Source organism: Sciurus vulgaris, assembly GCF_902686455.1.
Source record: "Sciurus vulgaris genome assembly, chromosome: 10".
Taxonomy (NCBI): domain Eukaryota; kingdom Metazoa; phylum Chordata; class Mammalia; order Rodentia; family Sciuridae; genus Sciurus; species Sciurus vulgaris.
The window spans coordinates 13,586,177-13,609,850 of record NC_136470.1 but is presented as its reverse complement, the minus strand read 5'-3'; the positions used below and the strand labels follow the sequence as shown (position 1 = coordinate 13,609,850).

General features: G+C 35.4%; 3 protein-coding genes across 4 annotated transcripts; all 3 read left to right on the top strand.

Moving 5' to 3' along the window:
* Positions 1–10,094: 10,094 nt before the first annotated feature.
* Positions 10,095–10,346, top strand: LOC306638099 (keratin-associated protein 20-2-like; the record flags this gene model as incomplete). Of its 2 annotated transcripts, XM_079101202.1 has the most annotated exons (2): positions 10,095–10,182; positions 10,258–10,346. In XM_079101202.1, the coding sequence occupies 2 exons, from the start codon at positions 10,095–10,097 to the stop codon at positions 10,344–10,346; spliced, it is 177 nt and encodes a 58-aa protein (XP_078957328.1). The 2 variants fall into 2 exon arrangements, with proteins under 2 accessions (XP_078957328.1, XP_078957327.1); XM_079101201.1 differs by having other exon boundaries at positions 10,095–10,346.
* A 3,684-nt stretch (positions 10,347–14,030) lies between these two features.
* Positions 14,031–14,240, top strand: LOC306638107 (keratin-associated protein 20-2-like; the record flags this gene model as incomplete). Its single annotated transcript, XM_079101209.1, has 1 exon — positions 14,031–14,240. One exon carries the CDS (start codon positions 14,031–14,033, stop codon positions 14,238–14,240), a length of 210 nt encoding a protein of 69 aa, XP_078957335.1.
* Positions 14,241–17,779: 3,539 nt separating this feature from the next.
* On the top strand, positions 17,780–17,995 carry LOC306638105 (keratin-associated protein 19-7-like; the record flags this gene model as incomplete). The annotated part of the gene is made up of 1 exon (XM_079101208.1): positions 17,780–17,995. One exon carries the CDS (start codon positions 17,780–17,782, stop codon positions 17,993–17,995), a length of 216 nt encoding a protein of 71 aa, XP_078957334.1.
* Positions 17,996–23,674: the final 5,679 nt, after the last annotated feature.

Here is a 23,674-nt window from a genome sequence, read left to right as displayed (position 1 = left end):
CTAGTAGCCTAGTTTTATGTTAGTGTTTATGCCAATTAGGACCTTCAGACTATTTCTAACAGCCCAAGAGCAACAAAAACAACCCAAAAATTCTATGGTACAATATAATATTGTTCTGTATCTTCTATGATTTTAATGCAGTATGTTGGGCCTGTGGAACCCTACGGAAGTATGCAAAAGAAACACTGATAACAAAAGCTAACCACATCATGAGTTACAGGTTGGAGCTTGCAGAGAAGAAATTTTTAAATAGTCATGATTGAAAAAAACAAGAAACTTCAAGGAAACATATAAAATGAGTGTTATAATACTAGAAATGTACCAAATAATCAAATTCAAATTCAAATACTTAAAAAGAGCAGGTGAATAGTGTATTAAGAATTTAATAAATTTTTCTTCAGAAAAATCTCAGTTATTAAACTTAAATCCAGGTTTGTAAAATCAATTTGACTGACTAAAAATAGAAAAATTGGAAGGTAAATTTTGAAGATTATAAAGTATGTGTCATATCTCTTCAACTGGTAAAACATCCATGTAACTGAAGTTCTGCAGGGGAGGAAAGAATGAGGCATAAGATGTTTAGTTGGAGAAAACAGTATCACTTTCTGAAAGTGTTGAATAGCATCAACCTACCAATTCTAAACACTGCGCTCTGTCAAGAGGGATAAATCCAGTCAAAATCACAACAAGTCATAATTCAACAGCTGAAAATTGTATGCAAAGCCAAGAACCTGATGAAGCTGGAGTAAAGAAACAAATCATCTACAAAGAGAAGCAATAATGCTGACTATAATCTCCTCCACAGAAGCAAAGGAAGCTGAAGTAATGTACAATGATATTTTAATAATGGATTACATGTAACTCTCAATCTAGAATCCCATGGTCAAAAATGTTCAGGAGATGAAATGAAATAAATAAATACTAATAAATCATATAAATGCTTTGGTTGGTTACCCAGAATCATTTCATTGGCTGCATAGTTCTGCATTATACTTGGGATCACTTGGCTTGTGCCCTTTGCAGATGGGTTTCTTGAAATCAAAAATAGACATTCAGGATTCCTCCATGTCTTCTCACCACTTAATAACTTGCCTATTTTTAGTGCTGAATAAATTCCCATTATTTAGAGGTACCATGACTTATTTTTCCAGAAACCTACTGGAGGATATCTTCTCAGTTCCAAATTTTGGTAATTATCTATATTATTGCCATACACATCTACATGAAAGTGGTTATATGGGCATAATTTTTGTATTCTTTTCAATAAAGGAGGGCAATTTCTGGATTGCAAACTAGAAGAATTTTTAATTTAATAAGAAACTGATATGTGCTGTTTTCCAAAGTCGCTAGATCATTTTGGATTATAGCAGCAATGAATGGAAGTTCATGCTGTTCCCTTTCTTTGGTTGTTTTTGGTGTTTGCAGCATTTTGGATATTATCCTTTCTAATAGTTTAAGTTTGCAATTCCTTAATGACATGATTTTAAGCATTTTAATATATACTACCATCTATATATCTTATTTGATGATGTGTTTCTTCAGATCTTCTGCTCATTTTCAATTAAGTTACTGGGTTTTGGTTTTCTAATCATTGTAGAAACACCTCATATTAGAGTCACTATCTATGACTTCCGGGTTCCTGACATCTATAGCAAAGTAATCTTGTTTATGAAGATTTCACCATACGATTCAATTCAAGGTAGAATGTGTGATAAATGCTATCCTGGACTTCGTCCATCCACTGTTAAGGATTTCATAAAAGGTAACATGTAGATGGTTACAGGCAGTCTGGGGCATTATTTCCCTGTTTCTCAACTGAATAATCCATTCCCATGTTTCTATAGTATGTTCCATGTTTGTTTATAGAAATTATTACAGCAGCGGTGGGTGGGACTGCAGCTGGATAGGAGTCGGACTAGTTGACACTGGCCACGTTCCTGTGGGGGATTCTGGTCTTGTGGATTCTATTGAGGAATCTCTGAAGCAGATTAGATTATTTGATTCCTTCTCTGTGATCAACTGGCTTGGCTCTGTTTCCAGGGCTTGTTTTGAATCCTAAATCTTTTTTATTCTTTTTCAAATACCAGCCAACCCAGTCTTAGCTGACAGGAGCAGTGTGGGGAAAGGTTGTGGAAAATTCAAATTTGTCATATTTTATATTAGTTGATTAAAATTGGTTGAAATATATTGTGATTTACAGAATATTTTTATTAAATTCTATTCCATTTCAATCCTTCATATAGTTTAATTTGACAGGATACAAGGGCAGAGCAGTAATCTTTATTTTAAAACAGCATCATCATTGTCAGTTTTACTTTGTTTTCACTCACTCCATTTCCATTGGTTCTGAGGGATCATGAGTGAAGACAGTGCCTGACTTGCCTCCCAAAGTCTTCCTAGGCAACACTGGTGTACAATGTGCATTCACGTACAACTATAATCAGCGTTTTATCAACACCTTCATACAAGAACCTTATCTTCATAAACTGAAACTGTAACTAATAATTACCTTAATCACTTAATAATATGTTCCACAAAGACAGCTTCTTTCTCCATGATGCTATTTTGGTATGTGTTCTTAACCCATCCCTGACTACATATTTGTATTGAACCATGTATTGATATGCCTCTGTGTCACCCCATATCAGTCCACTGCAATATCTTTTCCATTAGGACTACTCTTTCAATGATGAGGGACTCTTGTCCTTTTACAGCATGTTACATGTTTGTTTACAGAAGTTATTATGGTTGTAGTATTTGTCTTAGTCTCACTTATTTCATTGAACATAATATCTTCCAGATTTATCCATGTTGTCAGGAGCATTTCCTTCTGTCTTAAAACTCAATAATATCACATTGTGTGTGTGTGTGTCTGAAATATTTTCTTTGTCCATCTTGCTGTGGCAGATACTCATCCTATGGCCTACTGAGAAACTTCTGGAGTCACTTAGCCAATAGAACTATTCCTCCTCTACTTCCAACAATTCTCCCACAATTCTTCCTATAAGAAGTTTATTTCTGTTTCTCAACAGCAAAAAGTTTATTACACAGTATTTCATCTTCAAATTGACTACTTAGATACAGCATGCTTCCACTTGATTGACCAAAGTCACATATAACCCCTCCCCATTCGTAGGAGTGTTTACATCTGATATGTTATTATTTTGCCATTCACTGTAACTTAAAAACATCAATGTGAAAATTTTGTTGCTTTTCCAAAAAATATTGTCCTTCCTTGAAAAATGCTTTGCATTTATATTCACTTTTCTTTGTCATTTTTGTGCATGCTGTGGTGTCTATACCTTTTTCATTTTCTATGCCTGTTTATGAGCAATAATAGGAGATTTTCCATAAATACATCAAGATGTTCTGAATGGTTAAATAATAACAATGTGTAAATAGGACTGTGTGTCAGGTAATGGTGTTAACTCAGCAGCAGGGTAAAGAGAGACATTCTGTTTCTCATTCAATCACTCTAAGAAAAGTGAGGACATTTGATTTATATGGATCATTTAATCTGACCAAGCCTCCTTCAGTTGTAGATTAATAAATAAAATTACCCAAGCACAGGCTAAACATACCAATAGCAACTGAGTAGTGTGTAAGTGCAAACAGATTATTTGAAGGATTCTCTGTGCATACCTTTCATAGCTAGAGTTTGCTCAACAGAGCTCTAATTGTGTTTTTTACTTTCTAGCAACACAACTTCCTGCTTCTACCTGACTCCAAGCTAAGCCACAAATGCCATGTAAAATGTTGCAGTTGATCTTAAAGAAAATCTCCAGCCACGCTTTCTCCAATTTCTGGTTTAGAATGTCCACAGGTACAAACCTCACTGCATCTACACAAAGCACCTGCATTCTCCATTGAAAGGAAAGAAAGATGAAGAGTGGTCACATGCTTTCTGATGCTGTAAGAAAGCAGCTACAGCAATCTCTGGACAACCGTAAGACATAAGGGAACCCAGAGAACAACGCTGTATTGTGCTTGGGGGAGCCCAATCCTAGAACCTGAAAGTCAATGTGATGTCTCTACGGTACCCACATTGGGGACAGTGACATTTATAGAATTGTGATACTTGGTGATTTAAGTGATAGGAGATCAAGACTGATGGAGACAGTGAAATGTAGAATGTAGATGTACTTAAATGTTAACAGAGGATCTTAGCAAAAAGGTTATGGCAATTCTTTTTACTGCCCTTACTCTGTTCTCATTAAAATATACCAATATAAATTATATAAAATATTTCAAAGACATACACAAACACTGATATCTGTTCCCCAGTTTTTTTTCTAAATTGTTTGCATAAAATGTTTCTGTGTGACTGTCTCTCCTGTTATCTAAACCAGATGTGTTCTATTCCCAGATGTTAAGATTTTAATTAATGCATTGCCTGCAAAAATGCATCATTCCTATCTAGACACATCTTTGGTAGTTTCTTTGCTCCTGTGTGATTGCATTTGGTCCCCTCCACCTCACATTCTTGGGACTGCGGCACTACAGTTCAAAGAGAGAAGGAAAATTCTGTCATGCATCCTGGTTGCTGACTCTGTGTTTTTGCAAATTGTGTATAAACATCCTTCAGGAAAAGCTCACCATCACCATCTCTGCACATCATCCAGATTTGAAATGTCAACATTACCAAAGGCATGGCAAAAGAACAATGGCCACGCTGAAAGCAAATTCATATAAAGTATTCTCAGAAACCTGCAATATTTATAACATCAGGTAATATAAGTCATTTTAACTCAATGTACGTTAAAATATTTATATTGTATATTTTTACTGTGAAGTTCCCTTAGAAGTATTTTTCTAAAAATTCTTCCTCCACATTTCGACAATTAAATCCTATGAAGATAATCCAATCTCATGGATATATTACTGCAATATAATAATATATAGCTCTAAAATATTACTAGATTATAGTAGATAATATTATTGAGTGGATTATATTTATATATTTTGAAAGAAATTTCGACCTCTGATGAGAGACTCAGATGCAACTCATATAAAGTATCCTTAAAAATGTTAAATAAAATAGAAAAAAATGGCATTTAATAATGTTAAAATATATCAATAACAAGAGTATATTTGTGTATGCCATTTTAGTTTCTTCAGCTATTCATCTGAAGCAAATTTCACTGAAACACTTTGCTGTGCTCTTTTTGTTCACACAATGTATAGCTTTTGACACTTGATCCATAAAGGATCAGAAAAGGTTATCTCCACTGCATTCAAATATTCATCTTAAGGACAACCCGGAGCACAGTCCCACCTAAGTACAGATTTGCTTTCACAAAGCACATACTTCTCAGGAGCTGAGAAAGATCAAGACCCGTACATGCCTTACTGGGGTCTTTCTGACTATCAAACACTTTAAACAGACATGTCACTGCAGGAGCAACAGGGCAACTGTAAAACAGAAGAAAATTCCAGAAAATCAAGCATAGAAGCAGTGTCTATACCCCACAACCAAACTCAATCCAATTTGCAATCTGAGAAATGGCTATGTGATGTTCACAAATCAGCAAAATATCACTTTTTAATTTTCTTACTGTTAAATTTGTTATATTCTCAATATCTATATTCCCCAAAATTATTTGTACTAGTCTAATTTTGTGTGCATTTCTTTTTTCTCATAAAGACAATTCATTTCATTCCTACTCTTTTTAGTTTTAGTGTAAATATTTGAATAGGTCTTAGACTTTCGGTTTTGCATGAGATGTATCTTCCTGTGAACTCAATGTCTTCCTATTGGTTAGCTCAAACATCTTATATAGAATATAACCACTTCATTATCATATTCTGACCATATTTCATATTTCATCTGTTATGGGATTGTAAAGCCACATTGTTCTAACATAAATAATTTAAAGATGTATGATCAGCATCCTAACATTAGAGATAGCCAATTAAAGGAATTCAGTTTAGGAATTACTCTGGTGTGGGAAAATCTCAATACTTTCAAACGACTTTTCAACATTACTACATCTTATAGTATATAAGGCTATGAATGAGAAAACAGGTTACATTGGAAAGCATACCCACACTAATAATATTAATGTAATATTATTATGATTGGCATATTGTAGACCCTCAATTACCAACTCCTAAATAATTGAATGTCATTTGCTTAAATGATGGACCATATAAAATCATACCACTCTAATGAATTCCATTAATTCGATTAGGAACATGAGTGAAACCAGAGCTTCACACCTGCATACACAGACACATTTCCATTATTCCATTATCCAAATGACGGCATCGTACGTAATGCTGCACATTGATGAGCAACGGAGAATTAGGGTTTGGCGGTTCTTTTCTATCCCTCAACTCTCCTGTAACTATGAATAATATGATGTAGGTAATGATCACTTTCCTAGGCCAACATAATGACTGAATAAAATGTGGGCAGAACTAAAATTGAGTAAATCATAATTACTTCTTAACAAAAGTGAAAAATAAATCTTCCTCTGTCACATTGAATCGTGCAGTAGTTCACCCTTATGTCAGCCATGACGTTTTATTTGAGTGATTAGTCTTGAATGTGAGAACAGCACTGCTCATGGCTTCTGAAGCCAGTTGCAGAGTATTTAAAAGTGCCTGCTCTGCACAGGTGTTGACGTCCCATCTGAGGAAGCACATTCCTGCTCCTTCACTGAACATTCAATTTCTGACATCACAGGCTATAATGGCAGCCTCTGTCATGCCTGGTCTGTGGGCGACTCATTTGCAGTACAATGCTCTGGTTCATGTGCTGTGGGTTCTATTAAGGTTCCTCCTGAGCAGCTCAACCTACAGGACTCCTCCACTTGTATTTCCAACTCCACCTCCATACTCACACCAGAAATGCCATCATCTTTCCTGACTACCAAATAAATTCAGATCCAGCTTTCCCCATTTTGATTAACCAAAGTCAAAGGGATGTCATGTAATTCGTGGAAAAGTTTTACACTTTATTTGATAAAAGCCTTATTCTATTTAGTATAAAGTTATAGCTTAGTTTCTCAGCAGATTGGTTTCAGAACTCTTGGGGATACCAGAATGTGTGTACACTCAATTCCTGTTTAAAGGAGTGGAGTTTTTGCATATAAACTCTGCATATCCTCCTGTATAATTTACATCATCTCTAGATAGATCCTAATACCTAACACAATCTAAATTCTTTGTAATTAGTTATTACTATATTGTTTAGGGAGTAATTACAAGAAAAATAATGTCTGAACTTGTTAAGTATAGATGTATTATAAATAGTTTTGAACGTTGAATCTATGGATGAGGAATCCAGAGTCAGAGAGCTTACTTTATTTCATGTATTTCATATGATAAAACAAAATTCATTTTTAATAAGCTGTGAACTCCTATAAACTGTGCTTCAATATATTTATATTAATTTTGCTCCATTAACTTTGTGTTACTTGTTTGTATATGTATGTGTGTACCCAAGAAAAGGAACAGTGATAGACAGAGACAGACATTAAAGAACAACACTGTCTTTAAATGTTTCCTGAGATTTTGACATACCTAAACATCCAAGGATCTGAACATGAGTTACCTTTATCTAAGGTATATTTGTCTATGTAATCTGCTTCCCTGAGACTCAGAAGCCGTTACTACATTAGAACAGACTATCAGTTAGCATTCATATATCAAACATTTAAATGACACTTCTGTTAGGAAAAACAGTCCTTTGTCTATCACAGCATATAGCAATCTTCACTTTGTCTATGTATTGACTCCCTAACTTTAGCCTGAGTACCTTAGCATTGTGCCTCAAAAGAGATGACTTGCTCTGTATGCCTCACATGATTCTGTCTGCATGCTACAGGATATCAGATCACAGGTACAGTAGAGATGGAATTGCTTTTCCAGTGGCTGCTGGCTGCCCAGTGTTTGATACTAAAATCTCCCAGGTTCTGATCTCACCATCTCAGCACAGCTGTCTTCAATGAGCTGAGAATTTTTCTCCAACCTTTTGTAGACATCATAGCATTTTAACACCAACACTATTAACGAAATGCTGATGACTACCATAGGCACTGAACATTATCTGGGCACTTGAAAAAAAATGTGTTAATTATTTGGACAAATGTGTAATATGTATGAAACTAATCATAGCATACCTGCTCAAGAAATACAATTTATTTTCTAGTTTCAAAAGAAAGAAAAATCGTTTTACTTTTTTTTCTTTTGCAACACTAGAATTTCCTCCCATATCCTTTTGTCACTTCTAGCATGCCATGGTATGGACAAGAGACCTAGTACATAGAAGAGATAAAGAGAGGATGATAAATTGCACAAAATGCAATGTCCTAAAATGACTGACAAGTTTATAACAATATATATTAATTGAAAGAGACAAGCAGAGCTACATGAATTTCTCTCAGAAGTCGCAAATGATCTAACTCTGGGAAAAAGCAGGGTTTTCATCATGCCCACAAAGCTGTGATTAGTTTCAGTGTAGCAAGGAGTAGACATGGTGGGATTGTGAGACCAGAGACACTTGGGTTCAGAAAGTGTAAAATCTGAGTGAATGCTCTTCTTTCTTGTGAAATCCTCCAATACCTGCATTTAGAGCGTTGGAACATAATTTAGATTTATCTCTGTTTGACTGTCAAACTTGGTGAGTGTCTATATTTATAATAGATCTAATTAATATTAGGTAAATTGTATTTTAATCAGCATCAGTATATATTGTTAGCCAAACCAAAAACATTTTTCCATGACTGAGTAACCTTGTTCCCACCAATACTTTATCATCAACCAAAACTGAGGAAGCAGAGATGGGGTGCATGGTTCATTTGGTCCCTCTAATCAATCCCAAGAGGCATGTCATTCCTGCACCTGCAAGACATTTGTAAAGAGGAAAAGTGACAGTTATAAAAAAAAATCAATGAGTTGAGGATGGAGCACCCAACTTACCTTAGGGTATTCACACTTGCATCTGAAAACATCATTTGGGTTGTCCAAGTGAACCATGGAACAAATATAGTTTCTGTTCATTATGAAATAGTAATTAATTTTCTGGTAACTTTGAAATATAAGGTAATAACAAATTCTCAAGAAGGAAGGAAGGAAGAAAGGAAGGAAGGAAGGAAGGAAGGAAGGAAGGAAGGAAGGAAGGAAGGAAGGAAGGAAGGAAGGAAGGAAGGAAAGAAAAAAGGAAGCGTTTTAGTCAGCTTTTTTGCTGCAATGAATAAAAGAGACAAGAACAATTTTAGAGGAGAAAAAGGTTATTTGGGGGCTCAGATTCAGAAGTCTCAGTCCATTCCTCAGGGTTCAAGGTGAGACAGAGCATCATGGTGGAAGGTATAGTGGAGAGAAGCAGCTCACATGGTGATCAGGAAGCAGAGAGAGACTAAGCTCAACTCACCAAATATAGACCCCAAAGGGACACCCCCAATGACCTACCTCCTCCAGGCACATTGTACCTGCCTTCAGTTACCATGCAGTTAATACTTATCAGGGGATTAATACACTGACTTAGTTAAGGATTTCATCACCCAATCATGTCACCACTAAGTCTTCTTGCACTGTCTCACACATGAGCTTTGAGGGGACACCTAACATCCAAACCATAACAGGAAAAAAGGAAGGAAGGAAGGAAGGAAGGAAGGAAAAAAGGAAGAAAGGAAAGAAGGAAGGAAGGGAGGAAGGAGAGAATGAAAGAAAACCTATCCTCCTTTGGAAGAATGGAAAAAACACAAAATGAAAATAAAAATTAAATACCTCCTTTCATAATTTACACAGTACTATATAATCAGATCATAGGTATTCAATTAAATAAATGTGTAATGGAATGAGACATGACATTTAAAAAAGAAAAAAAATTTTCATTTAAAGACCTATAAATGGATCATGGAATGCTGACATAGGAACAAAATTATCTCAGTTATGAGAATTTGTTTTTGCAATAAATCAAGATGTTCATGACATTGTGTGAGGCACATTAGTGAGAGAACATGACTATACCTGTGGTGGTTTTCCCCACCCAGCACCAGGGGTGTATAAAAGGCAGGTGGCAAACAGTGACATCCAGACTCAAGACACCTCCGTCCTGATCCTGAACTGAACACTCCACTCCTGACAGCATGAGCTGCTACTACGGCAACTACTATGGAGGCCTGGGCTATGGCTATGGTGGCCTAGGCTGTGGCTATGGCTATGGCTGTGGCTATGGTGGCTATGGTGGCTATGGAGGCTACGGCTGTGGTGGCTATGGTGGCTATGGCTGTGGTGGCTATGGTGGTCTAGGCTGTGGCTATGGTGGCTATGGTGGCTATGGTTATGGATGCTGTCGCCCACTCTGCTACAGAAGGTGCTGGTCCTATGGCTTCTACTGAAGAATTTCCTCAGCTGCTGAGCTTGTTGGCTCTAAACTCCTGTCTCATTGGAATCATCTCTGACATTTTTCACATGAGAAATGTTTGGATGTCTTCAACAATATCAACATGTATCAGATTATTTGAGAAAAATGAATGAAATCAGCATCCTGTGTTGATTCATCATTACCCCTTGGATTGTGTGATAATTTGGAGAAAAGATTTCTCCTTTGAAAATTATCATTATAACACTATGTAAAATTTGATCAAATTTGATTCACAAATACTGTATAACATACATATATTAAATAAATTGTTTTTCACTGCTATGTTGGCTGTACTACAGTTCTCTTAAATTGTCTCCACCAGTGCAGCATGTATATTTGTGTATTTGCATGTGAATAGTCGTGTGTGTGTTGTTGTTTACACAGCAGGGGAGAGACTGTTTGTGCTTACAAGAGACCCATAGTTAACAAGTCAGAGGTCTTTTGTGGTCAATAGCAGTCTAAAACAGAATGGGGCAAAACCATACATTCTTTCTAACATATCATACTAAATCTGTTTCTGTCTTTTCATCTCTCCCATGCATTGCTTATAAGTTTTTAAAATAGATATTTTCTACAAATATGTTTGCATTTCATCAGATTTTTAAAAATTCTTGGTATTTGTATTCATTGGGTTGTTTATAATCCAAGGGATCAGATGATGTCAGCTACAGTTCTATCTCTGTGAATGTTTCTCAAATTAAATAAATATGTGGTATTTGTGTATATTTGTGTGTTTGTGTGTGTGTGTGTGCGCGTGTGCTTATAGAGATAAATGGATACAGAACTGTATCTCCTGACTAAACAATGATGGCAGACTTATTATATTGAAAATATCTGCACTGATTGATCACCTTCTGGATTACCATCATGCCAACCAAATAGCATTCTAACATGTATCAATTTATTCTTCTCTTTAGAAAAAAATGCATGGATTATGAATAGCAAGATGAATGTATTAAAATTAGGAGATACTTTCTTTGTGTTAAATCAACATTTGGGTATTTTCTTTTTCACCCAGAAGTCTGGTCTTTAACAAATGCTTATGCCTACATATTATAATTTTCTCAAGAATCAAATTGTTTTCACTCTTAAAATGGTTATGTTTCACTTGGGAAGCAAACTGACAGGATTAAAGGCAAGGAAATACTGATGGAGAGGATAAGGAAAAAAGAAACTGATTTTTTAAGATGGCAAAAGTGTTGAAAACAGGGGTGAAATTACAGTTCTCAATTTTAGAAGCCAGGAAAGAGACCAGTATGACATAGAATAATCAGCAGAATTCTAACTCCATTTTTAATTTTTCTTCATAAGCAAATCATAGGTAGAGACATAAAAAAAAATAAAATTCTTGTAAGAATGTGCTCAGGGATGACTGAGTTTAACAAAGTCAGGTTTCTCCCTGAACCACGTTAGAGGTTTTAGGAGTTGTCTGGTCCATTACCTAATACACAAAGCAGAACAATTTGAACATGATATCAAAAATTCTGTTCATATCAAGTTGATGAGAAAATAATGATTAGAATTAAGCAGCACCATCTTTAATAGAAAGATAAAAATTCATCTCCTATAGACTCTACCAAAATAGGTAAATGGACCCTAACCAAACTTCAAAGGGCCGAATTTCATCATAACCCTTGTTTGAATTTGGTCAATATGATCTTTTCTAGTAGCCCCCCAAAACAAAAACATAACACAGCTCTCAATGGTGAAATATAATAGTGTCTGGGTCCTCCCAAGTTTTAATAGAATATATTTAGCTTATGTAATCCTAAGGAAATGTACAAAGGAAGCCACACGCAACAAAGGGTGTAACCAAAACATCAAACACATATTGCAGTTTGTGCTAAATTTGGAGAAATGTATCAAAGAGTCTAATTTAAAATCTAGTTATTTTCTAAAAATGCAGATGAATAATGTGGTGAAGAATTTAAAAGTTAGCTTCAGAAAAACAATATCATATGCATAATACTCAATATAGCATACCTAGTCTGGAAACATGATTTATTGTTCCATTTTAAAAGAAAGAGAACTCGTTTGTTGGTTTTTTCTTCTGTACCACTAGAGTTTTTTTCCAATGTCCTTTTGCCAGTTCTAGAATGTCATTATATGTCTTGTAATAAGAAAAAATGCAAAAATAATAATAAATTTCACACAATGCAATATTTAAAATATGATTGACACATGTTTATAACAGTAAGTGCCACTTTCTATCCAAAAGAGGCTAGCAGACCTGTGTGATTTTTCTCTCCGAATTCTCAAATGATCTGAATGAGAACTATGGGGAAAGCAGGGTTTTGTCACATCAGTGCACCTAAGACGCTTCAGTGTTCAATGACAGCAAGGAGCAGAACTGGCAGGATTCGTGAATCTGAAGACATTTGGGTTCAGCAACTTTAAAACCAAAGTGGAAGCTCTTTCCTTCCTTACCAATTCCCTCAGTGCCTACATTCACAGTGGGGGAACATAATTTAGATTTATCACCCTGCTTGACTCTAACTTATCAAGCTGTCCTCTTGTAATAGGTCTAATTTATGTCAAGTAAATTATATTTTAATAAATGTAATATATTAACAAACAAACAAAAAAAAACTTTCCATGCGTATTTTTTTTTTTTTTTTTTTGCCATCATTACCCCATGTATCAGTTAATAATTGAGGAAGAAAATCACAGTTGCCTGTATAGTTTGGTCCCTCTGGATCACATGGACCTAGCCATACCCTTTTGAAAAGACATGCGTTCCTGCACCTGTAAGACACTGGTAAGAGGAAACGTGACACCTGTTTAGAAGCTATAAGAGTTGAGAATGGAGCACACAACTCTGCCTTAGAGTGTTTTACATTCACATTTGTGACGATGAAGGAAACCATGGAGCAAATATACTTTTCAGCTGTTAATGATTCCTGTATTTTCTGAAAAATCTGAGATATATATAAGATTATTTCACAAAAAATGAGAGGCAGAAGAAAGGGAGGAAGGAAGGATCGAAGGAAAGAATGAATGGATGAAAGAAAAGAAGGAAAGGAAGGAAGGAAAGAAGGAAGAAGGTAAAAGAGAAAGAAAAAAAAGAAGTAATAAAACAAGGAAGAAAATCTCTGTGGAAGAATAGAAACAACACAAAAAAATATTAAAAATTACCTCATGTAAAATATATATTACAGCATGACTGATGTGATACTACAATATGTACAATCAGAAAAATGAAAAATTATACTCCATTTATGTATGATTTATCAAAATGTACAAATGCATCCTACTGCCATATGTAACTAGATAGAACAAATTTTTTAAAAAATGAAATACCTGTTTTTTATGATTTACATTATACCATATAATCAAATATTTGTGTTCAATTAACTAATTGTGGAATGATAAGTGGAATTCAAATTACAAGAAGAATTTCACTTTAAAGGCCCATAAATTGAACATGGAATACTGACACAGGAGAAAAATTATCTCAGTTATGTGTCTTGTTTTTGCAATAATTCAAGATGTTCATGACGTTGTCTGAGGCACATTAGTGAGGTAATGTGACCATGCCCTGCCTGTGGTTTTCCCCACCCAGCAGCCAGGGTGTATAAAAGGCAGGTGGCAGACAGTGACACCCAGACTCAAGACACCTCTGTCCTGATCCTGACCTGAACACTCCACTCCTGACAGTATGAGCTGCTACTATGGCAACTACTATGGAGGCCTGGGCTATGGCTATGGTGGCCTAGGCTGTGGCTATGGCTGTGGCTATGGTGGCTATGGCTACGGCTGTGGTGGCTATGGTGGCCTAGGCTGTGGCTATGGTGGCTATGGTAACTATGGTTATGGATGCTGTCGCCCACTCTGCTACAGAAGGTGCTGGTCCTATGGCTTCTACTGAGGAATTTCCACAATGTTGAGCCTATTAGCTCTAACCTCCTTTCTTACTGGAATCAACTCCAACTTTCTTCACTTTAGAAATGTTTGCATCTCTTCAACAATACCAACTGTATACTAACCTCTGAAAAAAATGAAAGAAATCAGATTGCAATCTTGATTCGTCATTTTCTCTTAGATTGTGTGACAGTTCAGAGAAAAGTTTTCCTTTGATAATGATCTTTATAACACTATGTAAAATGTGATCAAATTTGATTCACAACTACTGTATAAAAAGATACATATATTTAATAAATTGATTTCACTCCAACTATGACTTTGCTACAGTTCTTCTAAATTGTCTCCATATGTGTAGCATGTATATTTGTGTGTTTGCTTGTAATTAGTCATGTTTGTGTGGTTGTTTACCAAAGAGAGCGTGTGTGTACATGCAAGAGAGAAAGAGTAAGCAGGTCAAAGGTTATCTGTGGCCAATGAGGGTCTTAAAATTAATGGGGTAAAATGGTAAATTCTTTCTAAGATCATACAAAATCTTTTTTGTATGCTTTTTCATCTTTTCTACAATTACTCTTTGCTTATAAGTTTTTAAAATAGCTATTTTCTATAAATATGCTTGTATTTCTTCAGATTTTTTAAAAATTATCTGTATTGTATACCTCCTGTTATTTGGAATCCGAGGGATCAGATGATATCAGATACAGTTTTGCCTTTGTGAAGTGTTTCTCAAGTTAAAAAAAAAGTATGTGTGTGTGTGTGTGTGTGTGTGTGTGTGTGTGTGTACAGAGATAGATAGATACATCTGTTTATCTCCTTCCTAAACAATGACTACAGACTTTATCATATTGAAAATGTCTGCACTAATGATCATCTTCTGGATTACCATCTTGGCAACCAAAGCCTTTCAATATATATTAATTTATTATCTTTAGAATAAATACATGTATTATGCATAGCAAGATGATTTTATCAAAAGTAGGAGATATTTTCTGTGTCTTAATTTAATATTTGGGTATTTTTCCCTCAGAAGTCTGGTTTTCATCAAATGCATATGCCTACATATGATAATTTTCTCAAGAATCAAATTGTTTTCACCCTTAAAGTGGTTATGTTTCACTTAGGAAACAAACTGACAGCATTAAAGGAAATGAAATGCTGATGGACAAGAAAGGAACAAGGAAACTGATTTTTTAAGATGGCAAAAGTGTTCAAAAGAGGGGTGAAATTCTGCAGTTCACGATTGTAGGAGTCAGGAAAGAAGTTGGTATGACATAGAGTAACCAGCAGAATTCTAAGTCCATTTTTTAATTTTTCTTGATTGGCAAATCATAGTTAGAGACATAAAAAACAAAATCCTTGTAAGAATGTGCTGGGAGATGACTGACTTTAACGAAGCCAGGTTTCTCCCTGAGCTATTTTAGTAATTTAGGAGTTGCCTGGTCCATTACCTAAGACAAAACATAATCATTTGAACATGATATTGAAAATTGTTTGTATCAAGTCAATGAGAAAATAGTGATTAGAATTAAGAAGACTCATCCTTATTACAAAGACAAAAATTCATCTCCTACAGACTCTACCAAAATGGGTAAATAGACCCTAACCAAACTTCAAAGGGCCGAATTTCATCATAACCCTTGTTTGAATTTGGTCAATATGATCTTTTCCAATAGCCCCCCCAAAACAAAAACATAACACAGCTCTCAATGGTGAAATATAATAGTGTTCTGGATCCTCTAAAATTTTAATAGAATATATTGAGCTTATGTAATCCTAAGGAAATGTACAAAGGAAGCCACACGCAACAAAGGGTGTAACCAAAACATCAACCACATACTGCAGTTTGTGCTAAATTTGGAGAAATGTATCAAAGAGTCTAATTTAAAATCTAATTATTTTCTAAAAATGCAGATGAATAATGTGGTGAAGAATTTAAAAGTTAGCTTCAGAAAAACAATATCATATGCATAATACTCAATATAGCATACCTACTCAGGAAACATGATTTATTGCCCATTTTAAAAGAAAGAGAACTCGTTTCTTTGTTTTCTTTTGTAACACTAGAGTTTTTTCCAATGTCCTTTTGCCACTTCTAGAATGTCATTATATGGACCATAAACCTTATAATAAGAAGAAATACAGAGATAATAATAAATTTCACACAATACAATATTTTAAATATGATTGACACATGTTTATAGCAATAAATGCCACTTTCCATATGAAAGAGGCTAGCAGATCTGTGTGATTTTCTCTCCAAATTCTCAAATGATCTGAATGAGAACTATGGGGAAAGCAGGGTTTTGTCACATCAGTGCACCTAAGACGCTTCAGTGTTCAGTCATAGCAAGGAGCAGAACTGGCAGGATTCATGAGTCAGAAGACATTTGGGGTCAGCAACCTTCAAATCGAAGTGAAAGCGCTTTCCTTCCTTACCAATCACCCCAGTGCCTACATTTACAGTGGTGGAACATAATTTAGATTTATCACCCTGCTTGACTCTCTAACTGACTGAATAATCCTCTTATAATAGGTCCAATTTACTTTATGTAAATTAAATTTAAATAATGTCAGTAGTATGTTAACTGAGAAAAAAATTTTTGTGAATAAATGTCTTCGTTCCCATCAGTACTTCATGTATCAGCTAAATATTGAGGAAACAAATAATTGTTTCCTGGATTCAATGGTCCCTCTGGATCATGTGGACCTATCCATACACTTTTTAAGGGACATGTCATTCCTGCACCTGAAAGACACTTGTTAGAGAATAGGTGACACCTCTTAAAAAACAAGGAGTCAAGGAGGGAGCAAAGAACTTGACCTTAGAGTTCTTACCTTCACATCTACAACCTTCATTTGGGATGATGAAGGGCACCATGGAGTGAGTATCTTTTCTATTAATGAGCATGTATTTTCTGGAAAGTCTGATGTAGATAAGATTAATTCCACAAGAAGAAAAGAATAAGAAACACAGGAAGGAAGGAAGGAAGGAAGGAAGGAAGGAAGGAAGGAAGGAAGGAAGGAAGGAAGGAAGGAAGGAAGGAAGGAAGGAAGGAAGGAAGGAAGGAAGGAAGGAAAAGAGAGGAGGAAGGGAGGGAGGGAGGGAAAGAGGGAGGCAGGGAGGAGAAAAATCTTTCTTTCTCTGTAAGAATGGAAACGACAAAAAACAAAAATATAAATAAAATACCTCTTTGTATAATTTACATTAAACCATATAATCAGATATATTTGTTCAATTAACTAAATACAGAATGAGACACAGCATTTAAAATAGAACAAGAATTTCATTTTAAAGGCCCATAAATTGATCATGGAATACTGACACAGGAACAAAGTTATCTCAGTTATGAGGACTTTGTTTTCGCAATAATTCAAAATACACATGACGTTGTCTGTGGCACATTAGTGAGATAATGTGACTGTGCCCTGCCTGTGGTTTTCCCTACCCATCACCCAAGGTGTATAAAAGGCAGGTGGAAGACAGTGACATCCAGACTCAAGACACCTCTGTCCTGATCCTGACCTGAACACTCCACTCCTGACAGCATGAGCTGCTACTATGGCAACTACTATGGAGGCCTGGGCTATGGCTATGGTGGCCTAGGCTGTGGCTATGGCTATGGCTGTGGTGGCTATGGTGGCTGTGGTTATGGCTGTGGCTATGGTGGCCTAGGCTGTGGCTATGGTGGCTATGGTGGCTATGGTTATGGATGCTGCCGCCCACTCTGCTATAGAAGATGCTGGTCCTATGGCTTCTACTAAGGAATTTCCTCAACTGCTGAGCCCTTTGGCTTTAACCTGCTGTCTCACTGGAATCATCTGAAACTTTCTTCACATGAGAAATGTTTGGATGTCTTCAACAATGACACTACGTACCGAATTATCTGGGGGAAATGAAGTCATCATGACTGTATTGATTCATCATTACCTCTTGGATTGTGTGATAATTTGGAGAAAAGGTTTCCTTTGATAAACATCATTACTATATGATATAAAATGTGATCAAATTTGACTCTCAATTTATAAAAAATACATAGTATGAAATAAACTGTATTTCATTGGAAACATTGGTGTGTTACAATTTTATTGAATTGTCTTCATCAGTGTGGAATGACTATTTGTCTATTTGCATGTGATTAGTCATGGGTGTGTGGTGGTTTACAGATATGAGAGAGAGAAGGAGCCGTGCTCTTCTGTGGTAAACGAGAATCTGAAAATTAACAGGGTAAATCAATTAAAATTTTTTACCACTTTTACAAAATATTTTCTTATATATTTGTAGATATCTGCATATGCCAATTTTCTCCAGAATTGAATTATTTCACTTGGGAAACTGAAACTGACAGCATTAGCATACCGATATGGTGACAGAAAAAGTAAGAATAAAGGACCAGTGTTCTGAAGATGGACAAAGTGTGGTGAAAGGTCGAATGACATTTGACATTTCTAGGAGCCAGGCAAGAGGTTGCTGTGACAACGAGTAGCCCGAGAATTTCTTTTTAATTTTGGGGGCTGGAAAACCATAGTCGGAGACATGAGAGGACACATCCTGATAAGAACGTGCCAGATGGCACTGAACTTCACAGAGGTGTTTAGAAATTCTCAGGTGGCTTGGTCAGTTTTCTGACACCACACAGTACATCTTGAAAATTAGATGGAAATTTTGTCCTTATCTGAATCATGAGAAAAATAGTCACTAGAACTCAGGAACTGCTACAAAGAAGTCTCTTAATTGAAAGAGACAGAAGAGTATCTGGAATTTTGGCTCCACCAAAATAGGTAAACAGACTCTAGCCAAAATTTCTGCAGTCATTTTTTTTTATGTCAGTCTGTGCTTGAATTTGGACCTTCAGATCTTTTCTAACAGCCCAAGAGCAATAAAAACAACCCAAAAAATTGTATGGTGAAATATAATATTGTTCTAAATCTTCTGAGATTTTTAATATAATATGTTGAGCCAGTGGATATTTGCAAAAGAAGTAACAGATAATATAGAAAACATGCTAAAATAGTAGATATATACCAAATAATCAAATTCAAATTCCAGTTCTTATAAAGAGAATATGAAAAATGTAGTTGAAAATTTAATAAATTTAACTTAAGAAAAATTTGAATAATTAAACTGAAACATAGACTTTTAAAAACGCTTAGACTGATAGACAAACTGGAATGTAAAGTAATGAAAAGATTATTAAGGGTATCATACCTCAGGACTGGTAAGACATACCTGTAACTGAAGTTCAGCAAGGGAGAAAAAAATGAATGCATTTCTGAATAGAAAATAGACTGCATTTTTTTAAACTGTTGAATAGCATCAACCCACAAATTCTAAATACTGTGCTCTGTCAAAAAGGAGAACTCCAATTAAAATCACAAGTAGGCATAACTCAATAGGTGAAAATTAAATGCAAAATCCAAATCTTAATTTAACTAGTGAAAAAAAATATTATCTACAAATGTGAGAATAAATTTGCCATTATTGCCTTAACAGAAACAAAGGCAGTTAGATGGAAAGGTGATAGTATTTTTTAAGTGTCAATTACAAATGACTATCAATCTAGACTCTCATACAAACAAAATGTCCAGATAGCAAAATAAAATAAGTAAATACATGAATAGAATATCATCTTTAAAATAAAGAAAATAAAAATAGAAGTTTCTAGACAAAGTAAATTTTTTTTTTTCTTTTGAGTATGCACTCTGAAAAATAATAGGCTTATTTAGGCAGAAGGAAAGTGCATCAGGCAAATATGGACCTTCACCATTTAACTAAAAAATGTAAATAAATATTTGTGCAGAAATACCGATGACTGTTTCTTTCAATGTTTTTATGTGTAGAAAATGAGAAAATAACATGTACAACACAAAATATCAGAGTACAAAGAACAGCCAGATCTAAGGCCCAGGCTCTGCAGAAAAGAAGAGTGACAGTCGATCCAGTTGACAGTGATAAGTGGATCCCAAGGAAAGGAAGGGAGGTGGGTGCTTTCCTGTAAAATTTTACTTACTACACAAATAGTGAGAATTTTTGTGTACCCCTGGGTTAGAATATTATTGAACAGAAGTTATTCTTTCCTCTCTCACCTTTAGAATGGGGGCCTGTGACCTACCCCCTTGTAATAGGGTCACCAGTGTCACTTGTTTGGACCTTAGCATGGACAGAGTGCATCTCCATGTCCCTCACCCTCCTGCTTGGCCGTGGTGTCTGCCTTGGCCAGTGGAGTGTTGGCAGACACGCTTGGAGAGGATGTTTGGGCATGCATGTCTGGGATTTGTCTGTCATACTCCTTCCTTTCTATCTAGAGAAGATGTTCCAGCAAGCTGCCAGTCCAAGGAAGAGAATGGTCACTAGGAGAAGGCTTGAAACCCCCTACCGCCCAGATTATGTTGGCCAAATCCCAGTCAACCCTCAAGCACATGAGCAAGACATAAATGCTAATGCTATATGACATGATTTGAGGGGTCATTTTTATAATTAAATTTATTTTAGCTGGTACTTTAACATTGTACATATTAATGGGATGGGATGATGTTTTGATTCATGCATAAATTATATAATATTTAAATCAGATTTGACATATCAAACTCATCAAAAACACATCATTTCTTTATGGTAAAATATTTTAAAAGCCTTTCTTCCAGTTTTTTAAAATGGCATTACATTTCTGTTATTTATAGTCACCCTACTGTTACATAGCACACAGGAACTTCTTGTTCCAGTCTAATTGTAAATTTATATAGCAGTTAAGAATTCATATGCAAAAAGAATTAATGCAAAAAATAAATTTATGAGTCTTAAAACAAAATGTGGAGCTAAAGAAACCTAGTAATGTGAACCAATTAATTTAAGGTTAAAACATTGTTAAGAAAAATCCATGATGTTGTAAGTCAGGCAAGGTTATTCCTTTGTGCTGGTACTGAATAGGAAAGAGTATAATGGGAATAATCTGAGATGTTAATTTTATGTGATTTGGGGATACCTGTTCTGATTAAAGAAGGTTTTCTCTGTGAAAATTTATCAAGTTCTATCTACTCTCAAGGCTTACCAACACTTTGTATGTCATACAGTATTCATAAATAGGGTTTTCTTGTTTTTTAAGGACTATACAATATATGTTGCCTGTTCTCTAAAAGCATTCTGTTCCAAACATGATCTGACCAACAAGGTATGCTTTCTCCTGAGAACAGATGAGCAATTTGGCAGACCTCTATATCAAATGCCTCTCTTCAAATGTACAGACTATTTTCTGATCAGTTCCAGAAATAATGAACAATGAAGCAAAATGTATACAGAATTCCCATATATTCTCTCATGCTTCCTCCTCCATTTTCCTCTATTGTTAACATTATTGTTGTACATTTGCTATGTTGGTAAGCCAATATTGATATATTATTAACTAACATTCATAGTTCACATTGTGTTTACATTCTGTGGGTTTGACTAGTGTATGATAATATATGTGCAGTACTAAAGTATCATGCAAAATAGTTTCATAGTCCTAAAATCATCCTTGTTTTACCTATTTATTCCTCCCTGCTACCTCCCAAACTCCTGGTAACCATTAATAATTGTCTTCATTATACTGTTTTTGTTAATTATATCAAAATCATATGGTACAAAGGATGTGACCTTTTCGGACACACTTCTTTAATGTAGCAACAAGCATTTAGGTTTCCTCCTTGACTTTTCCCTCTTGATTTTTCTTTTTTAGTGCTGCATATCGTTCTATTGCCAATATACATCGCAGTTCATCATTCATTGATGGAGGACATTTAGATAAGTTCCGATTTTTTGGCAGTAATGCATAACTGCTAGAAACATCCAAGTGCAGGATTTTGTATGGATATAAACCTTCAACCTCTCTGAGTAAATAACAAGGACTGCATTTGCCAGATAGCACAGTGAAAGTAGGTTTAATTTTGTAAGAGACTGCTGCACCATTTTCCAATGTGACTGAACAAGTTTGTATTCCCACTGGCATTGAACAGGAATTCATGTTGCTCTACTTTCTTGGCAATTTTTGTGTTTGTTTTTTTTTTTTTTTTTCCTCAGTATTTTAGATTTGACCTTCCTAACAGATATGTAGTAATACCTCACTGTTGTTTTAATTCATAGTTTCCTAATGAAATGTGCCTATTTGTTATCTACAGATCTTTTTGGATAAGATACCTGTTCAGATATTTATCCATATTTTATTCAATTTGATTGTTCCCTTATTTTGAAGAAATGCCTCATTTTAAAACTTTGTTGATCTAATTGTAGGAATACAAAAGCTGTGTCAAATGAACTTCATTTATGAAGAACTCATTTTGTCATATGAATCAAGGGATTCTAAAGATTCCTAATGAAAATTAGCACAGAATATGTGGTAAATACTACCTTTATTTTCTTCCATCTATTTTCGAGGGTTTTATAAACAGGGTCCTGGGCAATTGATTACAGGTTGTGCGGGTATATTTTCCCTATTTCTCAACTGAGTCGGCCATCTGACATGATGTGCTTCCACTGAAATTGCCCAGATGACCAGAGTTATGGCTGTAGTCAGTCTGGACTGTGGCTCGGGTATTAATGGATGCAGTAGCTGCCTTGCTTTTGGGCTGTGGAAGATCCCAATCCTATGCATTCCACATAGGAATTCCTGGAGCAGCTTGGTTTACTAGACTCTCCTGGCTTGGCTGTTTCCATCTCTTTTCAGTGGCTGGCTCATTCTGAATTGTTAGGAGCAGTGGGGGGTGAGGCTGAGGAAGGTTCAAAGCCATCACATTTCAGCTTGGTTGATAGAAATCATGAAATATGTTTTGAGTTTTAGAATTTTTCTCTCAAAGTATACTTCCTTTATAATTCTACATATATTTTAATTAAAAAGTTTTCATGGACATAAAATGCAAACTTCATTTTAAAACAGGACCATCATTGTCAGTTTTAATTGGTTTACCCTGACTTGGTCCATTTCCATTGGTTCTGAGTGATCATGACAGAAGACTGCCTGATTTGCCTCCCAAAGTCATCCTAAGCATCACTAACGTACAAATGTCCATTCATGTACCAATATAGCCAGCGCCATTATCAACACCTTTGTCATGCACTGCATAAACACCTGCATACACCTTTTCTGCACAAACTGCATACCCTGCATACACCTTTTCTGCATAAACTGAAACTGTATCTAACAACTACCTTCATTACTTAATAATATGTTCCACAAGGGGAGCCTCATTTTCCATGGTGCTATTTTGGTATCTCTGTTCTTAGCCTGTTCCTGACTGCATGTTGGGATTGAACCATGCATTGTTTTGCACTTCAAAGTATTTCACTTAGGCTATGGTTCCAACTATCAAGAATAAGTCCGTTTGGCTTATTCTTAATATAGCCAGATATTCTTCTAGAGTATATTTTAGCTACACTAAATTTATGTTCACTGTTTGAAAATATTTTCAATC